This window comes from Nanorana parkeri, unplaced genomic scaffold, assembly GCF_000935625.1.
Source record: "Nanorana parkeri isolate BGI_ZX_2015 unplaced genomic scaffold, ASM93562v1 scaffold2646, whole genome shotgun sequence".
Taxonomy (NCBI): domain Eukaryota; kingdom Metazoa; phylum Chordata; class Amphibia; order Anura; family Dicroglossidae; genus Nanorana; species Nanorana parkeri.
The window spans coordinates 1-24020 of record NW_017308914.1 but is presented as its reverse complement, the minus strand read 5'-3'; the positions used below and the strand labels follow the sequence as shown (position 1 = coordinate 24020).

The window sequence follows — 24020 nt, the reverse complement described above, 5'->3', positions numbered from 1 at the left end:
GAACCTAAAATAATATTCCATTTGATGGGAAATTCATCTCTTCAAATAGATTTCCAGTTGGGAGCAAGCTGTGTTGTGTTGTTGTGAAGGGGAATTACTACTACAAAATAATAAGCTTGATTTACTGTTCACTTTTTAAAGTGAGTTTTCACTGAGCTTTGCAAATAAGATAAGGCTGTGTTTACCTAAATTGACCAATCAAAAACAGCAGTGCTTATTATTTTATTAAATCAACCCCAATGGCTTCTTATCAGCAAACATCATGTACCCAAATTGTGACTAGGAATGAGATTTGGCTTCAAGTCGACCATGAGTTCGACCCAAACTCAAGCTGTTCGCAGTTTGTGAACTAAATGACCAGATCTGGCCAGTTAGCCTGAACCTCTGGCTGCAGCCAGAAGTTATTCATTTGGTGGCAGTAGGGATATTCAGATATCAAGTACTGTACTCGGTACAAGTACAAGTACATGTACAGATACTTTTCCAGCTCCAAGACTAGAATAGAGAAAAATTCTAAAGTTACGAGGCAGCTGTCATTTTTAAGGAGCTCCTGGGATTTGTGCATCCCTGGTTTAATGTACTATTTTTTTAAAAAACAAATATATATATAAGGGATACAGCAGTACCATTTTTCCAAGTACTGATATTTGTCCAAGTACTCACAGATACGAGTAGATAGTGTCATGTGACAGTTTTTCTAAAACAATACAGACTAAGGTTTTCAGGACAGTGGTGGAGTGCCAGAGCCAGGTACCAGCTGCAACCACTGTGACCCTGGTAGTTCTCGTGGAAATGCCAAGTATGGGTACTGGTATCTGAGTATAGAGGCATCCATTAATGAAAAAGTTAACCTTTTTCAGACACCTGATCCCCTTCAGGAATCGGGTGTCTGAGAGTGAGAGCAGAGCTGCATTTGCAGCTCCCGCCGTCACTCTGACAGCTGGTATAGATCGGGAAATCCCGATATATACCGGCTTTTTTTTTAACTTTCAGCAATAGAAACGTAATGTATTTATTTCTGAAAGAATGTTTCAGTTATCTGATCGTTGTTGGAACAATCAGAAAACCCTTAGTGACAGCTGATCCTGAAATGCTGCAAGATCAGTATTACTAAGGTTATTATTGGCTGTTCTTAAGTTTGAAGGAGTTTAATAATAGCCAAAAATGTATTGATTTTTTTATCAAGCAGTAATAGAGATTAATTCACAATGACTGCTTGATATAAATAAATAAAATACAAATATAAAAAGTTTTTAAAAATAGTGAAAAGTGTAAAAAAATAAAGTGTAAAAAAATAAAAAATAAATGTAACAAATAAAAATAAATGTAGCAAATAAAAATATTTAAATATATTGTTATACTATCATTTATATAAAAATTAATCCCTTACAATGAAAATCTGCAGCTGAGCTGCAGATTTGTTTTTCACCCTAAGGCGTTATTTTTTTAACCCCCTCATGATGTTCAAAGTATGTTGCTGTCACTAAGTGTGACACTTAGTGACGGTGACATTGTATGCCAGGTGACCACTTTTAACTTTAGCTTTTAGAGAAAAAATATTAAAATGTTAGGTTAGTAGTACAGAAACATTTCGGAAATCCTAGGGATGTGAGGTTTTTCCAAATAAAGGACAAATAAATGAATGTATTTATTGCATTTTTTTAGCTGTGCTGTTTTTGTAAAAAATACTACAAAATCAAAACTGAGGAAAAAGTGTTTTAAGTTTTTTCCTCTTTTTTTATATTTTATTTGTCCTAAGTGAGGCGTGATATAAATATATAGCCCTATCTGTCCTCTAAAAAACAATATATAATATGTGTGGGTGCACTTTGTAAGAAAGTATATTCCTGATATGAAAAAAAATCACACAGCAAAAATGTAAAAAGTGCTTCAGTCATTTACGAACGTAAAATAAAAACAAGCTCAGTCATGAAGGGGTTAATATAAAACTGACAGTTTGAGGAGGAGCAGAGGAGAAGGTCATAAAGTGCTTAGCCTTTTGATTGAACCTCCCTGATTCCGTCTGATTGGATTAAGGGCCTGTTCAGAGACACCCCCTAGAGGGCCCGCAAAAACCTGCTGCACAAGGCAGCCAGAAGTTCTTGTTTTTACATCAGCAGAAGAGGCTTGTGTAATATCAAAGAAGAAGCTCCCTTTAACATAACAAAAATAACCTTTGCAAGCCTTACTTTTGGAAAGAGCCCAACCCAGATTTATCTACTTTTGCATCGAACTGGACTCTGCTATAACTCACAAAACCCAGGATTTTGTTAAGTAAAATAAGCACATTTCCCCATTGAAGGAGAACCCACCATAAAGTCGATTATGCAACTATATTGTTTGTATCTTTGAACGATTTCATTGTAATCCTGTGGGATCGTGAACACTTCTGCCGTTATCTCGATTGTGTGTGATACTTTCCGGAGTCATCAAAGGAATCAATGCTGTTGACAGCAATAGAGTAGTATACGTATACTCATTGCTCTTTGTGCAGCCGCACTCAACCTCAAATTCGTCTTCAACCGTTTCTGCCGAATCTTGATTTCCTATCAATAAGGTCAGTGACACTGTTTCCTTATTTCCATTCATTTTCTACAGACATCTCCATAACATGGAGATTGGTTACAAACTGGATATTCTGGCACCTTGAAGATATAGATATCGGGAATTTACAAGCATATGAATGTATCCTACACGGATTGGTCATAGAGGATTTCTGATTAGTTTTACACATTATCCATGACCTGCTCTTTTCTATCAGGAAATCCCGTTGTACAATTGCTTTGGACATTTTAGGGTTCCATAATAGAACTAAAATAGAATTTTCTCTGACATTAGCCGAGTTTGAATTATATGCAATATATATGGGTGTTCTTTTTTTAAGTACAGTTATTCGTTGTGTGTATTTTGTTGAATACATTATATTTTTTATACACAAACAATATAGTTGCATAATCAACTTTATGGTGGGATCTCCTGAAATGGGGAAATGTGCTTATATGATCTAATATAGGAGACCCATCATTATGATACTAGAATTGGTAAATATTTTGCTGACATTTTGAGACCCTCCTTCCCCGTATGTGCATATAGATTTTGTTAAGTACCTTAATTTGTATTTCTTTTTATTTTACTGTTGTTATATTAATCTCTCTTTTGTAACATATTTTTCCTGCACCATTTATTTTATTAAAATGATCTTTTAAAATCATTAAGCACATCTCTATGCTCTAAATAAGAAGTTAGAATATCCAAGTCTCTGTGGAAAGTGCTACTGTATTGTAGAACCTGTCATATTCCTGTCTGAAAGAACAGTTGCATCACAGGCATTGTTTAAGTTTTGAATTGCCACAGCATTTGCTGGGAACGGTGTGTATTTCTGTTAAAACACGTGTTGACAACTATCGTTTGTGTGTTTAAAAGGTTAACTGCAGAGTTAACCAACCCGACGATCGTTCTAAGTCTACTGGCCTTAGATTGTTGTCCTGCGAGCTGGAAAATGTATTTGCAGGGTGAAACTGAGAATAGTATTGCCATGTCCTTGTGATGGCTGTGTAGGATCGGAACTGTGTATAGTCACATGTTGATGATGTACAGTGAGTTAAGACTGGCTGCTCCATCACAATCATGGCCTGGTCTACACTTCAAACCAAGAAGCAGGTTATGTAATTTTTGGTGAATAATTATAATAATGAATGTGCTGCGCTTCATCTAGAATAATAAATGAATAAACAAATCTCTATAATAAGTAAGTGCTAAATAATAGATGTAATCAAAGTGTTCACAATTGCTCTTCTTGTAAATATCAATCCTAAATAATATCCCTCTGGAAAGTTCAATCATGTATTCCCTGTTCAGATGTGCACAAATGTGGAATCACACATGAAGTGCTCAAGATTTGTCACAAGTGCACCACCCTCTTTATCCTTCCACTGTGAAAGTTCTTTATACAAAGTCCATACATCAACTCCAACTCCAATTGTTACCCAGGTGCTCCCCCTCTCAGTGGGCCGCTCACCTTATAAGTAGACCTAAGCAGGTCTAAAATCGCTTTATAGAATCTCCAATCAATCTTATTCAAAGGCCATCTCTCCACAATCGTTGCACAGAAAATGATGTCAGCATGTCATCATGACCATATCCAATAAAATATAAAAACAGCCCATAACTCCTTTATTTAAAAAAATACTCACATAAGGAAAGTTGACATAAAACTTCAAGTAAAATGTATGCCCGACAACTCTCTCTCCGTGTCACTGTATTCTCTGGGTGCAAAGAAGGATCAAACAGGAGCTGTGCTGCCGACCATGCAATCTCCAATCCACGTCTGCGAGACTCCGCCCTACACGTTACGTCACAATTGACTTCATCTGGTGCTATTTGTCATTAATTTTTGGGGACTGTTGCCTACTATAGGACATGTACTGTATGTGCAACTACAGTACCTTGGCTAAACCCTTAACTGACATACCTAAAAGAAACTGCCTAAGCTGCTACTTTGGACTAGAGTGTGAGAAGGCCTTCCAAGCCTTGAAGGAGGCACTGGCCAGTGCTCCTGTACTACCGGCTCCAGATTTTAACTGTCAGTTTCTGATGCAAACTGATGCCTCTGCATACAACTTGTATACCTGATCTAGGTGGATCAGTAAGGAGAGAAACATCCCATTCTCTACTTGAGCAGAAAGCTACTCCCCAGGGAGGTATCATATGTCACCTTCGAGAATGTCTTGCAAATGTATGGGCATTGTAGAAGCATTAACACTACCTATATGGCCACAGCTTCACAGTGATCATCAACCACAATCCACTCAGCTGGTTAACCTGTATTGCTGGGAAGAATGGCAAGCTACTCCATTGGGGCTTGATTCTTCAGCAATATTATTTCACCATACAATGCAGGAAGAGAAGCACATACAGCAATACAGATGACCTGTCCTGACAAGCAGAGATGGCATATGTTGGGCAGCACATTGGAACTTGCAATTATTTCCATGTGACCTCCTTAAGACTCTTTTTACAGCCCTATCGTATATAGTCTTGCAGAATACACATCTGGAAGACTATGCTTTGTGACCTAAGCTAACATACAGATGAGCTGCCCAGAGTTAGGTTTTATACAAGTCCCATAATGCTGTCTATGATTGAGCTAAATTAAAAATAAAAATATGACATCATTGTATGTATGAGAAGATGACAATTAGTTAGATATCAAACATGCCTATGCTATCATGTCAAGCAGCTGAATGAGGCACATTAAATCTCCTAAGGAGAATATGCATATGATCCGTAGCATGCTTGGTGTCTGACAAATCATTATTTTATACTGTATGATAATGTTTGTTGACAAACTTTAAAAGCTTGTCATCTGGAAATAATTATATAGCTAGAAAACTTTACATGGAGGGAGTGTCTGCTGGAGCATCATAAAACCCTTCAACACCCCCACATCACACCCCTCAGAGCCTTTGATTGGTTACCTAATTTTCATAATTGCCCTCTTCAGGGACCAAACAATGTGGCTGAATTTATAGCTCGGGAGCTCTTATTTTACCACCGAATTATGCTAAGAGTTATTTCTCTTTAATCTATCTTATTTTACTGTTGCTATTGTCTATTTTGTAATGTTTTCCTTGCATCATTTGTAATCTTTCTATTAAAAGTTATTTAATAATAATTGAGCTGGATCTCTGAATGCTCTAAATAAGATATTAAAAAATCCCTGCCTCTTTAAGGAAAGTTACCATATTTTAATTTCTGTTATATTCCTGCCTGGCATGGCAGCAATTGTCACAGACATTTCTTAAAGGTCAGAATTACTATAGCAGATACTGCAAACATGTGGTGGTTGTGGCTACCATTTGGTGTGTTAACTGTAGAGTATCTAACCCCAGTGACAATAACTCTAGAAATGTCTCTCTTTAAATAGATGTCCCCTTGGGAGCCATCTCTGTTGTATTGAGAAGAACAATAACTACTACAAAATAATAACTTCCTCAGAAGACTTCATGTACCTAAATCTCCAGGGGATGAATATAAACTAGGGGCGCAAGCGTGGGTCACTCCAAGTCTAAACAATTAGGCAGCATAGAATCTTGCAGAAAGAAATCCTCCATGAATATTTAATATTTAGGAATATAATATTGGTATAAGATACTGTATAATACTTAATAAATCATGTTGTGTTGTATTTAGAGATGTATATTTAAGCAAGAACAGTCCATTTTGTGATTGTGCGCTTGTAAACTCAATACCTCTGTGATTAAAGTCATACACATATGAAGGACAACTGACAGCAAGTATTTTCCCTGGAGTTCCTTTTTGCCAGCATACCAATCCATCCCATTCTGGCAGACAGCTTCCTTCTGTTCCTGTGTGAAAACAGAAATAAGTAAAATCAATTGTCTGGCTTGACTTATCAGATCCGTTTGCTTGTTTGGATAGAAGAGGGACCAGGGGATAAAATGATATTTTTAACACATGTAAATAGGATTACATTGTCAATTCGGCTATGGAAGAAACAGCACAATTTAAATCTGGAGATGAGACAGCATTTGTCAGAGAATGTTAGAGCAGAGAATGTTCATTTAACATAAAGAAGCCGTGTTTCCTTTTTGACTGACTTCAACTGACCTGACCTAACAAAATTAACAGGGTTAGCCGAGTGAATAACTGAGCCAAAGTGAACAGAGCCGAACGAGGTTCGGCTATTCACTCTGACTCAGTATGGCTGCTTTCATTTGTACATCGGCTGAAATCACCCGTACATCGGCTGCCTTCGGTCAGCCAAACATGCTTTGCATGTTCTGCTCAGCCAAAGTGCAGAAGCACTTCGACTCAGCCGATCCGGCAGCTCACTCGCTGCTGTTCGCCAGTATTCTCATAGGGGCCGAACGGCAGTGAGTGAATAGCCGAATGCCGCCAAGCAGCATTTGGCTTAGCTATTCTGCCCGGTACCTCCGTGGTACCAAACAGAATACAAAATCAGTGCAAAGAATGTTAAAAAAAATTAAAATTGAAAAATGATTTTAAAAATCTTCGAAAATAGGAAGATTAAAAAAAAATATTTACACAAGAAAAATACATTAAAAAAAACAAACAAAAACTATTGGGCAGAGCTAACAGTGACAGATAGCTCCGCCCAACTGTTTTCTTTTGGCCGACACCTGCTAGAGTCTTCTAGGAGTTCCTGGCTAATGAATAACAACTGGGCGGAGCTGGCCGTGACGTCACGGCCGACTCTGCCCAGTTGTTATTGTTTAATGACAGGTCAGTGTCCCCAGGTCATTTGGGTACGCCGATCTGTCTTTATACCTGGGCGGAGGCAGCCATGAGATCACGGCTGGCTCCACCCAGCTGTCATTTGTGGGATGAACAGATGGCATTTGGCAGGCTGTTCATCCCGCTTCAGCTGTCACTTCGGGTGAGTCGAGCCGCAGCACCTGCCTTTGGCAGCCGAAGAGAGGTGGCCAGTTCAGAGGTGGCCGAAGAGAGCTGAAGGATCAGCCAAAGCTACGGCTGTATCCTTCGGCCCAATAGTGAATAAGCCCTTAAGTGTTTGTTGGTGCTTTGTGTTTTTGGGTGTTCTATGATATCAAATTATCATGCAAACTATTATCAGGCTTCGGAAAACATTTTGCCATTGGAGGATGTGGGTGATTATCAGAGGGGATAATGTGGATGTCATTTGGGGAAGAAAAACAAAACATAAACATTTCAACCGGAAAATGACTTTTCCCATTATAATAACCTGTTAGGGTGTTCTGGTGTAGAAAAAAGTAATTCCTATTCTAATTTATGCCTTCACTGCTTAAACTATTTTATATCATTCAGTTCACTACAGTTGACACATTAGCACCTTTGTATACAGTATATACACTGAAAAATATAAGGATATGTCTATATAGAACAAACCTATATAGTATTTGTGTGTTTGAAAGTATGTGTTGCTCTGTTTTGCAGGAAACATGATATTATTAGTGGTTAAATGGTAACTTTTAAAGGAATAAAACAAAGTTACAAATGGATGCATAACTGAAAAAGTCACATATTCATAGTGTAGCATGGTCAGGAAAATGTTAAAAACCAACTCCACTCAAGAGTTATAATTTCATTTTGCATGGTTTCTGACAAGCTGAACCACATGCTGTTTTTTGTCACCTAAAGGAGTCCAGCAATGAGTGGTATAGTAGTTCTCATAGCTTGGTTTTGTTAGTTTTAATTAGGCAGCTTTAGACACTGAGAATAATTTAATGCCTGCAGCTTACATAACTATACAGACTCTGCAATGTGCTCCAAGCACTTTAACTGCCTGATCGCTTAACCTGCACCCCAAAACAATGCCTTCAATTAAATCTGTGCTTTTCCCATGCAGGGCAAAGCAACACATCCATCTAATTGCTGCACTTACCAGCTGAACATATTTACTTTTCCACTCTTCCAGCAATCTTTCGCCCATCGGGAACAAAAAGCAAAAGCTGGTGCTTCTAGGTATAGTGGATGGCCTGACTCACTGCATATTTGTTATAAACAGACCCCAATGTATAGGGAATGTATTGAATTAAATTGATCACTACAGTCCACTGGAGATTAGTGAAACTTGTTCATGTGTAGTGATATAAGATTTTGTTATTCCCACTTAGAAAAACCTTACTTTGGCTGATCGCTATTGCTGGAACTGCTAAACCTGGGCCACAAATGAGCTGTGTAACCTGAAGCACAGTCATAGCAATGATCAAATCAAAAGGATTTACTAATTTTGATCTGTAGAAGACCACAGATTGCATGAACCCACGCAATCATGATTCATAAACTGTAGGATTCTCTGAAGACAGGGCAAATTTGCATGCAGGAGGAAAAAAATTCTATTTGCCGATTCATTTGCTTTGCAAATTGATTTGCTCACCAATTTACTGTATCATATGTTCTCTTTAAATATCTAATTTATGGTTATTGAAAAATACCTTTAGCTGAAAAGGATATAATTCTTAGATCTATGCACTGTAAACAAGCTTTTATTTAACATTTTTAACAAAATGTAAAAATCCAACACTTTCCCCATATAAGTAATATTTAGCATACCACAACAGACACACATAAATACAAACAAAGCACCTTCTTAATTTACCCTTCCAACTACTGTATTGGGATTCACAAGCAAGAGAATCAGGATAATGAATGATTTCTAAATCTTCTGTTCACACTGCACTATTGCCACTAGAGGGCGTTGAGAATATGCATTTACCTATGCTCCTTGGCTCCATCTAGTGGTATGTCAAGTGTATGTCAAGCCACAATAAAAAAAATGATATACAGTACATCTCTGCAATATATACATATTTCCCTATGTTTTCCTTTTTGGAAATACTGAAAATGCTGAAAAATACCAGTCGATCCTGCCAGAAATCAAGTGAGCGCCTAACTTCTAGTGAGCTGACAATGTTTCTTCTGCTGCACTGAAATCCAAAGCAGTGTTGCGCTGCCCAGGTCTCCTCCTTGGACGACAGAATACCTCCTGTGTCCTCATAACATAAAGTGAAGGTGTTCTATAATCCAGAAGAGGAGAATTCTGGCAGGGATGACAACACTGCTTGGAATTTCAGCGCAGCACAGGCAGTGTTGTTAGCTCAATACAAGAAGTTAGAAACTCTTTTTGGCATGACAACATACACTACTACTAGTGTACTACTGAGTGAACCAAACCATATATATATATATATATATATTGCAAGAAATTACCAAAATACTATATGAATAGCAAATAGCAAATACTTTAAAGTGTATTTCCACTTTTGCAGTCAAATTTGAGAAAACCCCTCTATATGTTCATTATGTGTTTCTATCCACACAGCATACTGATAAATAACTTTTTTTTAAATTCCTACCATTTAGATGTTTTGTTAAACAGGCAAGATGTCTGACTCCAGGTTTTTCTTTGCCTTTTTTACAGTGGTCTGTCCTTATGGAAAGACTTGGGACTGAGACTTGAGGATTGTGGATATCTGATACGCTTCATTAACATACAATGAGCAAGCCACCTTAGACCCCTCACCTCTCACAGCCCCACGAAGATTTCAAAGAAATAGAAGGTAGAAGAAATGTTAACCCTTAAAACTGTAAAAGCAATTTAAACTCCAAGAAGCATTTTTTAAATTTCTTTTAGCTTATGCAATGTGAATGGTAACATGTAGCAAATATAAAATAGGTGTTATCCCAATTTGGCTGCTAAAGTGGAAATATACTTTAAATTAAAAAATGCACCAATTCAACTACACAATTTCAATACACCTTTTTATAGAAATAATGGTCATACACATATTACTGGATATTGAGTTCTTATAGGTATATTAAGCACCAGATATTGTTGATCCAGGGAATATCCAATAGTCTTATGGGATCCTCTGGATCAACAGTGGGCAATTGTGGGCATAGAATTCTGTTTAGGCTTTTCTTCTTTTTTTTCATATCTCTATAGGTTGAACTCGATGGGCATGTCTTTTTTTCAACTTGACTAACTAACTATGTAAATATGGGTGTGGTAAGCCGCCTATGCATCACATTCCAGCAGTGGACTAAAGGACTGCAAAAAGATTCCTATGAGCCCCTGGAGGACATGATGATGCAGGATCAACTCCAACTCATTAGTCCCACAGAGGTTTGACAGTTTGTGATTAGTAATGAGAAAACAAGGCAAAGTTCAGTTTGCTGTATGTTCAATGAACCTGGCAGGTGTGACGATAGTGTTGAGTCTATTAATATTAAATATGAAATTCTCTTCTCCCCCAGCTTAGAACAAATGCAGACCTCCATTCAGTTAAAGTGACCTCAGGATGCCCTTAGTTTGCCAGGCCTTTTCAAATTCCAAAAAACAGAGATCAGCTAATCTGGCCTGTGATCGTTATGTCCCTAGCACTAATTACCTGAGTGAGGTATCCTTTAGGGCCTTTACCTTTTTATGCCTGCCCCTAGTGAAAGTTAACCAAGCATAATGGCAGAGCACCCATACATTAGCAGTTGATAGATTTTGATAAATAACAGAGGGCCTGGTAAGGATAATGATCCAGGTGATCTCGTAGTCACACTTAGTCATAAAATTGAGCTATATTATCCACCCAATTTCAAAACTTGGAATTGGACAATGATATTGCAAAATGAATTGCACAAATAGCTGTGTCTCATCAAGACAAAAGCATACATGCCACAAATGGACTGACAAGCCACATTAAACCTTCTTGGCAAGGCAAAGGTTGTACACCTACCAAATTTAAACTTGATTAGAAGCTACAGTATTTTAATGAAACACAATAATTCATAGCCTATTTAGGATTAGCTCATGATGCTAGAAAAATATAATTATTAAAATGAACATTAACCGTTTGGGAAAAGCAGAGGAGAACCTCAAGAAGGCTTAGCCCTTCTGCTCCACCTACCTAGCCCTGCCTTATGGGCCAGCTCCATGACACCTCCTAGAGGGCTGACAAAAAAATGCTGCAGAGGCAACTAAGGAGGCTCTTGTTTTAACATCAAGAAGAGGGACTCCTGTAACATCAAGAAGTTTGTAACATCCCAGAAGAGTTCCCCTTTAACATCAGGAAAGAATCTGTGCAAGCCATTCAGACCCATCTTTGTTTATTGAACTGGACTCTGTCAGAACTCAAACCCAGGACTGTTAACTATTTTTTATTCCCTTTTATTTTACTGTTGATATATATTTGTCTCTCTTTATTATTATAGTTTTCTGCAGAGGCGTCCCGAGGCTGGGTGACACCCGGAGCGGTGTCCGAGTGTCTCCACGCCGAGACGTCACCGTGCATGCGCAGTATTCTGATACCTGCCGGCGGCCATCTTGGTAATGGACGCCGGCAGAGAGAGGAGGAGACCGCAACCCGGCGGGATAAGGTATGCCGCCGAGTCCCCTCCTCTCTCCTGATATTGTCGGGTGTTCGGTCCATGACCGAGCGCCCGACTTTTCAGAGGGGGGTGACACCAAAATGGCTGTAAGTCATTTTGGTGTCACCCCTCCAATGGTGTCACCCGGGTGTCATTTTGGTGTCACCCGGGTGCGGGCCACACCCCCCGCACCCTCCTTGTGACGCCACTGGTTTTCTGTATATTTTTCTGCACTGTTTCTTTTATTAAAAGACGATCTTGAAAATTGTTAAACTTTTCTCTACTCTTCACACCCTAAAGAACAACTTAAAGTATACTTGCCTCTGTGAAGAGCACTACTGTAAAGTGAAACCTGACATATTTAGTGATGGGCTGAATACACCTGAGTTTGGTTCTAATTCGAACTTTTGAACATGGAAAAAGTTAAAATTTGAACTTAGAACTCAATGAAAGTCTATGGGACCAGAACTCTAAAAATCAAATGTCCCCTTTTGTGAAGGCATATATGCAAGTTATTGGCCACGATATGGGGATTTGGGTACTGCCCGGAGGGGACATGTATCAATGCAAAAAAACACTTTTAAAAAATACAGTTTTTAAAGGAGCAGTGATTTTAACATTGCTTAAAGTGAAACAATAAAAATTCATTTAAATATTGTGCCTGGGGGTCCCCTTAAACTGCCTGTAAAGTGGCACATCTGTATAGAACCTGCTGCAGCAAAACTGACATTTATAAAGAAAAAAAATGAAATTTAAATTGCTGGCAATTGGTTTTCCCTTAATTTTGTAAACAACTGCTTGGGGAGGCAGCCTGTATGAAGAGGTCACATTTCAGGACACTTGAAACAAGGTTACAGATTTTTTGGATAAATTCTGGTGCCTCTTTTGCAGACGTTATATTAAAGTAACAACAGGTGCTTTAAAATTGGGCCTTTAGTGTTGGTTGTGCTTTCACACCGTAACCCTTCAGTGCCTGTTCACACGACGTCCGTTTTGTGTGCTGACCTGATCCGTACGCTCCTGCACTCGAAATGCATCCCAATGTATCCCTATGTGTTTTATGGGCTACAGTTCTCACGTGCGCAGTCCGTTCAGCTTACGACAGAAAAATACTGCATGTCACATTTTGTACGGTCAGGAAACGCAAACGCGTCCAAAACACACTGTACTGCAGCTAACATACTAACAGCCCCACTCCAGCAAAAAAGGAGACCTGATCAGGACCTGAAACTCATGTGAACAGGCCCTCAGAGTTATTGTTGATGAGTGAATGATTGGACCCTGCCCTAAAAATTCTAGTTATATATATATATACCTGTCACACAGGTGTGGAAGAAATGGGCCTTTGGTGCCCCCACACTGTAACCCCTCACAGTTAAGGTGCCCATACACCTTACGATTATCGGACAAAACTTTTCGTCCGATGATCGAATAGTCGTACGATTTTCGTACGGCAGCCCCATCCTGCCCCGATGATCGCAAGATTCATTTAGCCATAATTAATGAAAAGCACCTGGACGAAATGCGGTAATTGTTTTGCCGTATTTTCGTTAGCGCAAGCACAGTGTAGATCGTATGACTTTTGACGGACGGAAACGCCAGCAATCTTACGACAATCGTACGATCTAGCAAAGTTTTCAAACATGCTTGACCGTCAAAAGTCGTACGATTGTACAGTAATGTCGGTCGGACACTGCAATGCACACATACGATTATCGGACGAAAAGTCGATCGCATACGAAAATCGTCCGATAATCGTAAGGTGCATGGGCACCTTTACTCTTGATGAGCGCAGGAATGGGCCCTGACATAAAAAAATTTAAACTATATGCACCTGTCACACACGTGTCTCCTTGTTGACCTTTCAGACATAATGTAGGGCTTATTATAAAATGTTATTAGAGAATGCGGGATGGGAAATTGGTGCTTGGGTGAAATACTGTATCACATGTTGTACTGTTGTACAATGGTTTATTATTAAAAAAGTTAAAAAAAAAAAAGTAGGAGCACTTGCGATGCAGAGGGGGGAACACCTATGAGGCAGCAAAAGAACCTGCTGCTGTAAAAAAAAAAACTTTAAAAACAAATTAAAAAAGAAAACAAATGGGAATACTGGTAGCGCAGAAGGAGGAACACCAGCGATGCCACTGACACACACAAACAAAAGACAGGGAATATACAGTACTATACTAATACAAAAGACAGGGAATATACAGTACTATAATAATTTGATTTTGATTTTCCAGAGACTGACTGCTAGAATTCAAAATTCAACTGACTCTCAGTGGTGATTGCGGATTGGCTGCTATGAATGCATTGTGATGTTAGAATTACAGGAAGTGACAGTTGATTGCTGACTGACTGCTAGAATTCAAAATTCAACTGAGTCCCGGGATGATTGCTGATTGGCTGCTATGAATGCATTGTGATGTTAGAATTACAAGAAGTGACAGTTGATTGCTGACTGACTGCTAGAATTCAAAATTCAACTGACTCTCAGTAGTGATTGCTGATTGGCTGCTATGTATGCATTGTGATGTCAGAATTACAAGAAGTGACAGTTGGTTGCTGACTGACTGCTAGAATTCAAAATTCAACTTACTCCCGGGGTTGATTGCTGATTGGCTGCTATGGATGCATTGTGATGTCAGAATTACAAGAAATTAGAAGAAGTGACAGTTGATTGCTGACTGACTGCTAGAATTCCAAAGTCAACTGACTCCCGGGGGTGATTGCTGATTGGCTGCTATGAATGCATTGTGATGTCAGAATTACAGGAAGTGACAGTTGATTGCTGACTGACTGCTAGAATTCAAAATTCAACTTACTCCCGGGGGGTGATTGCTGATTGGCTGCTATGGATGCATTGTGATATCAGAATTACAAGAAGTGACAGTTGGTTGCTGACTGACTGCTAGAATCTAAAATTAAACTGACTCCCTGGGGGGAGATTGCTAATTGGCTGCTATGAATGCATTAAGATGTTAGAATTACAAGAAGTGACAGTTGATTGCTGACTGACTGCTAGAATTCAAAATTCAGCTGACTCCCGGGGGTGATTGCTGATTGGCTGCTATGTATGCATTGTGATGTCAGAATTACAAGAAATGACAGTTGGTTGCTGACTGACTGCTAGAATCTAAAATTAAACTGACTCCCTGGGGGGAGATTGCTAATTGGCTGCTATGAATGCATTAAGATGTTAGAATTACAAGAAGTGACAGTTGATTGCTGACTGACTGCTAGAATTCAAAATTCAGCTGACTCCCGGGGGTGATTGCTGATTGGCTGCTATGTATGCATTGTGATGTCAGAATTACAAGAAATGACAGTTGGTTGCTGACTGACTGCTAGAATCTAAAATTAAACTGACTCCCTGGGGGGAGATTGCTAATTGGCTGCTATGAATGCATTAAGATGTTAGAATTACAAGAAGTGACAGTTGATTGCTGACTGACTGCTAGAATTCAAAATTCAGCTGACTCCCGGGGGGGATTGCTGATTGGCTGCTATGTATGCATTGTGATGTCAGAATTACAAGAAATGACAGTTGGTTGCTGACTGACTGCTAGAATCTAAAATTAAACTGACTCCCTGGGGGGAGATTGCTAATTGGCTGCTATGAATGCATTAAGATGTTAGAATTACAAGAAGTGACAGTTGATTGCTGACTGACTGCTAGAATTCAAAATTCAACTGACTCTCAGCGGTGATTGGATCTATTACCTAAGTGAACCTTAGGTGCAGGGGCTTAAAGGGGCATGATTAAATAAAACCTCAGCCTACTCACTGTATATGAGGCACACCTATGCCATGGTCCTTTTACCGACATAATACATTGGAATCATTGTGCCACAAGTGAGAATCTGTCAGACACAAACCTCAGCACACTGGTTTTACAAAAATCCAACTCTTTCACCATATATGATGTTTTGCACACAGCTCACCTTCACAAAGAGCTTTCTGAGTACCGTATATAATGTACTCGGGGCCATAGGAAGGGTGAGGGGAGTGAGGCACACACTTCAGGCGCAGCTGGGAGGGGTCCTGACTCCGCCCCTCACCCCTGTTGCCATTTCGAGAGCAGGACGCCATGGCAACAGGGGCACCAGAAAGCCAACACAGCTCTGCCTCCCCACTGCTCTCCCCCGCCTGCATGAGCAGAGGCAGCGTGGATCCGAGGAGAAATGGGGCGCAAAGGCTGGTATAACCACTTCAAGCGGATGACGTGTATTTACATGAACCCGTGTGAAAGTTATTTCTAGCAGTGATCAGTCTTTATTACAGGAAACTCCTGCTGGATTACTGCAGAGATCTAGAGGAAATACAGAAAGCACACCAAGATACAACTAAGAATACACATGCGTCTCTTCCTGGAGTTCAGTTTTAGGTTCATACAGTATCAGGGGCATAACTAGAAATTACAGGGCCCCATAGAACAATTTTGTATGGGGCCCCGTGATTGCTAGTTATGCCCAGGGCAGCCATCAGGGGGGTACGGCCGATACTCATGTAAGGGGCCCGGGAAGCCTGGGGGGCCCGTCCGGGTCCCTCACATGACTATCGGCTGACGGTGAAGGGCCAGGAGGCGGAGGCCTGGCCCTAGCAGCGCAGGGCCCCAGCATTGCCACTCCAGCGGCTTTGAGACAAGCTAGGGCCCCATCAGCGACGCTTCTCGTCTGATGTCGGACTGGCCGGAAGTAACGTGACGTCACTTCTGGCCGGTCCGGCAGCCCACCTGAGACCCCTTCAGAGCCCAGCGCGTCACTAAGCCCTGCGTCCAGCGGCGCGGGGGGGGGCCCGGCCTGAGGCAGTGTAAGGGGCCCCAAAATTTCTGATGGCTGCCCTGGTTATGCCACTTGCAGAGCCCACCTGATATACCAAACAGCCCACCTGAAAGTGACCCTGCAGAGCCCACCATAGACTCTCTATAGTGGGCTCTGCAGGGTCTCAGCTAGGCTGCACAACTCTTACCTGTCAGCGCTGTCCGCCTCTGTGGTCGCTGGGCCCCGCCTCCTCTTCCGTCCCCGGGCCCCGCTTCCTCTTACATCACTGGCCTCACCTGCTCTTAGGTCGCTGGCCAGTGATGTAAGAGGAGGCGGGGTTGCTCTTAGGCAGGCTCCGCCTCCTCCTTCACTGCGAACGCCGCCCTCTTCTGCCGTAGCTGCTGGTTGTCACTGACACAGCTCCGCAGCGGCTGTCAGGGGAAACGCCACTGCTGAGCTGTGTCAGTGACAGCCAGCACCCTTACATGCCATAGCGACTCAGGAGGCCCACACGGCATCAGAGGGATGCCCCGGCCGGGCCCCCCAGCGGGCGCCTGGGTCGCTATGGCGATTGTTACGCCACTGTGCAGTATATATCCCTGTTCATTTGAGTCATGTGTTGTTTACCTTGCAATGCGGTGTGCTAACACACGGTTCTGTTATGTGCTGTGGTGTGTTTTTGATGCATCAATACATGTTTTCATGTGTCGTGTGTTCTTCTGTTTGGCCAATAAAGATTGATTTTCTGCAGTGACATTTTTGTGGACTTTGGGAAGGATCTACTTCCTGGACTTCTGTGTCTTGAGGAATCTGATCACAATGTCTGATTTCCAGCCGCTTGTTGTACATGAGGAGGAGAGGCGACATAAGAGGAGCAGGTTCCGCAGTCATCCACAGATCCCCACCCCACAAACTACACTTGTATACTACTTCCCATACCCCACTAACTTTATTATAAGGTATTGCTGGGACTTGTAGTCCTGCATAGCTGGTGCTATTCTGCATTGTACTCATACTCGTGAAAATGCCCCGATACTAAACACAGATACCGGTGTTCAGTCAAGAACGCCAACGTAGTCGAATTTGCCGACCTCAGCATCTGCGCTTGGGTGCAGACCAGTATTATTGAGGAAACAGGGATTTATTTACGAAGTATTTATTTTAAATCGTTAATTGTGACCGTTATGCCTTCATAGTTTCTTGCACCGGGGCCCTGAAGGTTCTAGTTACGCCTCTGACCCTAACATACACAGTGCGAATGGGGCCCATTGTGCTAATGTTCTCAGTATAATGTAGAGGAACAAACACACAGCACACCTCCTCTCTCTTCACCTACACCCTGAGCCCTCATATTAGGCCCCGTTCACATATAGCGACTTGTCCCGCTATTTCCGCCGCGATATCGCACATTTTTGCCACGCGATATCGCGAGAAGTCGCCGGCCAATGCTATTCAATGGAGCTGTCTTAACTCCATGTCGCTCGTCGCGGTCGCAAGTCGCTTCTACCGGACCCTTTTTTCTGCGGATTTTGCTTTTTGCTGGATCGTCGCTGGAACGTCGCCCCGAAAGTCGCGCTATCCCGGCCGCTGCAAAGGTATGTCGCTATATGTGAACGGGGTCTAATAACCTCCAGCTGTATAAGGCCCCATTCACACTGCGCGATTCGCAAATTGAGCGTTTGTCGCGCGATTTGCATTTTGCGCAATATCGCGCGATATCGCGCAAATGCAGGCATTGAGCAAGCTGGAATCGCAGCAAAATCCGCTCCAAAAAGGGTCCTGCTGTCGCGACGCACGACCCGCGACAGCAGGACCCTTTGCCCCATTGCCAAGCATTGGAGAGCGATATCACGCGGTAAATAGCCACGATATCGCGGAAATTACCGCGCAATAAATCGCTCAATGTGAACGGGGCCTTAAGAAGAGGAAGAGCCGTGTGCTGAGGGCGGGGTTTAGTAGAAGTGGGCGTGGCCGATGATAATCAGGAAGAGAAACGATGGTCAGGCTGGCACAGCAGTGCCGTAATGTGGGAGGAGACTTCTACGTTGTAGAGCTCGCTGTGCCCTGCCCTGGGACCTCCTTCGGTGAGATCCGTGCTGGAAGGTGAGGATGAAGTTTTTTTGTTGTGTTGTTCATTGACTTATCGCTGCGGTCAGTGCAGGGCGATGTGTGTTCACTTAGCGTGCACAGGACAGGTGACCGCACCATACACATTAGAACGGGCTCAGTCCTCATACAGAAACATACAGGCTAAGCATGTTCGCTATGTGCCAGCTGTGCAGGAGGGGCGAAAGGGTGTGTGACCGTGCGCAGTACAGGGTTCAGAGCTCCCATAATAATAGCTCACCTCCCAAGTGTCCCTATTCTGGAACCAGATCCCTATGTCCATCTCTACTCCTCAGCTGTCCCTGTGTTTGATCTGATGTACAGATATCTATGAAAATGTTCTAAAAAAAGCTTCCAAAAGTCTCATTCTGGACCAAGGGCTTGTTTCCACCAGCACGCGCGTCTACCGCAATGTCCCTTGCCCGGGACGCAAGGGATCGCATACCTAAAGTCAGACACCCCCCCACCCGAAGTACGATTGGCCGCACAGGAACCCGTGGTAATAAAATGCAGTGTGTTCCAGTGTGATGTGTTTGCAAAAAAGCGTGCATGCACTATTTGTTGCCATCCTACTGCACTAGAACGCAGGGCATTTTATTACCATGTGTGCCTGTGCGGCTGATCGTACTGCGGGCAGGGGGCGTGTCTGCAGTACCACTGACTTGAATGGCACTGCCATGCCCTCTCCTGCCCCAGAACACAAGGAGGCTTTATGTATGCGATCCCTTGCGTTCCAGCCACGGGAGATTGCGGCAGACACGCGACCTGGTGGAAACAAGCTCTTAAACCCTCCTCTTATCGTGTTTGCTGTTTAGAAGTCACTATAAAGGAAAGTAATAGAGGAAAAAACATCTCTGGGTTTTGCTGATCCTTTTTGGCATGTCTGGGGGTGTGTCCATTGGATACATAAAGAAGGAGGGGGCTGTACAGATGGGAGGAATTAAAGTGATATTGACCCCTTAATGTAGGGGCTGGTGCAGACTTTGGCGATCCTGGAGACGCGATCATATGCGGGTCACACAACGCTTGCTGCATGGACCCATTGATTTCAATGGAGTTACATCCGCACAGCAATCGCTAAAAAAAGGTACATACGGGAACGCACGGCACATCAATGCCTGTGGTCAGGTCCTAAAAAATTCTGCAAGCACTATCTTTTTCTGACCGGACCGCAGGCATTGATGTGCCACGCGCTCCCATGCAGCCGATCGCATTGTGGCCGGAGGGCGTGGCTGCGGTGCCATTCACTTCAATGCACCGCACCGCCCCACAACAAACTGAGCCGGCTGCAATACGATCCAGTGCGCTCTGGCCACAATCGGGCTGGAACGCACTGAGGATGGTGTGAATGAGGCCTTCTAAAAAGGTGGGCCTCCTTGTAGTAAATATTTTTTTTTAAATCCCGCCCATGGTGCGATCGCCAGCTCTCGAACGCGTGGCACATTAGTGCCTGCGTTCTGGTTCAGTGCCATCTGCAAAAAATGCTACATACACTATTTTTTGCAGATCGCAGTAATGTGCCACGCGTTCGGGTGCCGGCGATTGCACTGCGGGCGGGGGGCTTGGCTGCGGTACCATTGAGTTCAATGCACCATCACGCCCCCTCCCTCCCCAAAACAAAGTTAGCCAGCTGGGTTGCTTTCCAGAGGCCGAACGCACTGGAATACACTATTGCTGGTGTGACAGGACCCTCAAGATGATGGTTCAACAACAGCTAGGCGGAGAAGCTGACTGGTTGCTATGGGCAACTGCTCCAGATTCTGTCTGCTCCAGTTTTGATCAATTCTGCCCCTGGAAGTTTCATGTTGGTATCATTAATATTACAATTGTCACATTAATACCACCATTGTAACAGAGGAGAGATAATAAAGCAGGATCTAGGCGAGGTTTGCTTCTTATCAGTGACTGAGGAATGTGTTTACATGGAGAGAATGTGTGCGGTGTGGAGATGATGATAGGGGTGTGTGTGTGTGCGTGTGCGTGTGCGCTGTATATTAGTGTATAATAATTTTTAAAAAAAGCACCTGGATGAATTGCGGTAATCGACCGCAAGTATTTTCGTTTGCGCATGAGCAGTGTAAATCGTACGAATTTTGACGTACGGAAACGCCACCAACCTTGACAGGTGATCTAATCCCTCTCCACGTTATCCAAACCTAAAAAAAATTGCCTGCATTCCCGCCTCTGTCGAAGGAGAAATTTTTCATGACAAAAAATCCAATTATGGTCAACGTGCCAAATGTTTCCCTGCCTGGAACGGGCTACTATGTTTTCAATTTATGCAGCGCCAACAAAAAAGTGAATAAATAAGTGACTGATTAAACAATAAACCGCGAGCAATACACAATAAAAATTTGTTAAATCGTGTTAATCCATGACATAATTATGTCATGGATTAACACGATTTAACAAATTTTTATTGTGTATTGCTCGCGGTTTATTGTTTAATCAGTCACTTATTTATTCACTTTTTTGTTGGCGCTGCATAAATTGAAAACATACATGCTTTGACCTTTACGGTCTTTATTGCCGCAGCCTTCTTATTTAAATCACTTAGGTTAGTTTTAGATAGAACACTTTTGTTCCACCCATCCAGCGCAGAATCAATTAACACATATACTGGAACGGGCTACTACCAAGTCGGTTGCGTCTGGCTTGATGCCCCCCACTCTCCGGACGGGCGAAAGAGACGCGAGAACATCGGTGGAATTGCCAGCATTCCCGCCTATGTCGAAGGAGAAATTTTTCATGACAAAAAATCCAATTATGGTCAACGTGACAAATGTTTCCCAGCCTGGAACGGGCTACTACCAAGTCGGTTGCGTCTGGCTTGATGCCCCCCACTCTGCGGACGGCAAAAGAGGCACGAGAACATCAGTGGAATTGCCTGCATTCCCGCCTCTGTCGAAGGAGAAATTTTTCATGACAAAAAATCCAATAAAAATTTACTCTGTCAACTACTGTTACTCTACTCAACTAGGTCATCAAGTGCCTCAGCCCAGAAAGCAGCTGCTCCGCTGGCATGAGCGCTGCTGGCACGAGTTGGGGAATGAGAGATGGGCTCATCTCTCTCCTCCTCCTCCTGTAGCAGCATTACCATATCTCTTTCTCTATCATGCACCCTTGCAATCAGACGATCCCTCCATGCAGTGAGCGCGTTGCACCGCAAAGCCATCTTGCCCTTGATGCGTGGGTCACATAAAGCAGCCAGCATCAATTCCGGGCAAGTGGCTGTCAGGTCTGCAATGCGCTTGACCATACCACTATGCAGGCTCCTCATCTCCTCCTCCTCTTCCTCCTCCTCCTGTAGCAGCGTTCCCATATCTCTCTCTCTCTCTCTCTATCATGCACCCTTGCAATCAGGCGATCCCTCCATGCAGTGAGCGCGTTGCACCGCAAAGCCATCTTGCCCTTGATGCGTGGGTCACAGAAAGCAGCCAGCATCAATTCCGGGCAAGTGGCTGTCAGGTCTGCAATGCGCTTGAGCATACCACTATGCAGGCTCCTCAAGAGTGTCACAACCTCAGGTAGAGGGACACCACCAGGCAACAATTCCTGAGAGGACAGTAACCTCTCCAATTTGTTTTGGAGATGGGTGAACAGGGGCAGCTATGCTGGCTCTCTCCTGGCTCAGGTTTTCAGTGACTGCCTGAATTGGCTTCAAGACAGCCACAACCTGTGCAACAATGGCCCAATCCTCCCTGCCTAGAGGTCTTCCAATGCCAATGTTGTGCTCATAGGACATGGCATGGAGAGCCTTTTGCTGCTCCAGGATACGCTCTAGCATAGCCAGTGTAGAGTTCCACCTCGTCAACACGTCTTGTTTAAGGCGGTGTTCTGGAAGGCCTGCTTTCCTCTGTTGTAGCCTGAGAAGATGGCCGTCCCTGACACTGCGATGGAAGTGTCCAGCCATATTCCGACAAGAGTCCAGCAGTGTGGACAGCCTACCACATCTTTTCTCTTGCTCCTCCAAAGCACCCCTTATAACAAGCTGCAGGATGTGGGCTGTGCACCTAACACCCACAAATCCCCCATCACGCACAGCCTTGGTCATGTTGGCAGCACTATCTGAGACCACAAAGCCCATCCTGCACTTCGTGCCTGCCTGGTCCCCCATCCACTGTGTAAACATCTTTTGCAGTGCCCGCAAGATGTTCTGCGCAGTGTGCTGCTCATCCATGACCTCAGCATGCAAAAGGAATGAGCGGTGCCCCTCTTTGCCAGCTGCTGATGATGTTGTCTCTGCAGGTGCAGCTGTATCTTGGGCCACCTTAGGCTGCCACCAATGAGCTGTGAGGGAGAGGAAGGCGTGCTGGCCACTGGGAGCACTCCAGATGTCTGTAGTGAAGTGGACAGACTGGCCAGCAGACCTTATGAGCTCCTCCTTTAGCATACCAACGCACGCCCTGTATAAAGATGGCACCACAGATTTGCTGAAGGTCGTGCGGGATGGGATGTGGTACTGCAGTGCTACAGCCTGCATGAGCTGCCTGAACGGCTCACACTCCACCATGTTAAATGGAGCCCCTCCAACAGCGATCAGCTGGCCTATCAGGCGGGTGATTAGCCGCGACTGCTGCCGGGAAATCCCCCTGCCCTGAAAGCCGCCAAATTGCTCCAATGTAGGTTGCTTTGAAGGGACTGGATGTTGCTTGGCAGCGGCTCTAGACTGCGTTGTGGTGGTGGGGGCGGACAGAGTTGCTACACGGGTGGTGCTTGGGGGAGGAGCGACACAACTTTCATCCCTTAATAGCACTGCCTGATGATGTAGGCGCATGTGTTGGTTCATGCCACTGTTGGTGTAGTGACTGACCATTTTGCCCCTGCTCAACTGCCTGCCACAGTGATTGCACTTTGCTAGCTGCCCATTACCAGTTTTCTCAAAATGCTGCCATATTTAAGAACGGCAGCTAACAACGCTACTGGACGGTGGCATTGCTTGAACAGCAGGGGCGATGTCTGACTGAGGTTGGGCGGCTGCCAAACGCATCCCTGAGACCTTGGCCGCAGCAAATGAATAGGAGTCAGACGTGATGTCAGGGCTCACATCTGGTGTGGGAGACTCAGCAGGTGTACCAGGGGAGGAAACAACTGGGGAGTGAAGCAGTGCTAAGTCTGGTGGGCTGTCAGGGGATGCACACGGTGCAGACAGTTCCAAATCTGCCTCATTGATGATAAGGGACGGGAACAAGCCTACCTTGAAATAATCATCAATAATAATTCATCATCATCATCAATAATAATTCATCATCATCATCATCA

The 24020-nt window shown here is 43.2% G+C and overlaps 1 protein-coding gene across 1 annotated transcript in view; it reads right to left on the bottom strand.

The window, feature by feature from the left end:
• LOC108802073 (parathyroid hormone 2 receptor-like) overlaps positions 1-17543 on the bottom strand; it is a gene marked incomplete at its 3' end in the record, with an annotated part of 105266 nt that extends 87723 nt beyond the window's left edge. The window contains exons 1-3 of the mRNA XM_018573964.1: positions 17436-17543; positions 15834-16038; positions 6252-6368 (exon numbers count right to left, since the gene is read on the bottom strand). Of these exons, the coding sequence (XP_018429466.1) occupies positions 6252-6368; positions 15834-16038; positions 17436-17543 (430 nt within the window). The remainder of the gene's footprint in view (positions 1-6251; positions 6369-15833; positions 16039-17435) is intronic.
• Positions 17544-24020: the final 6477 nt, after the last annotated feature.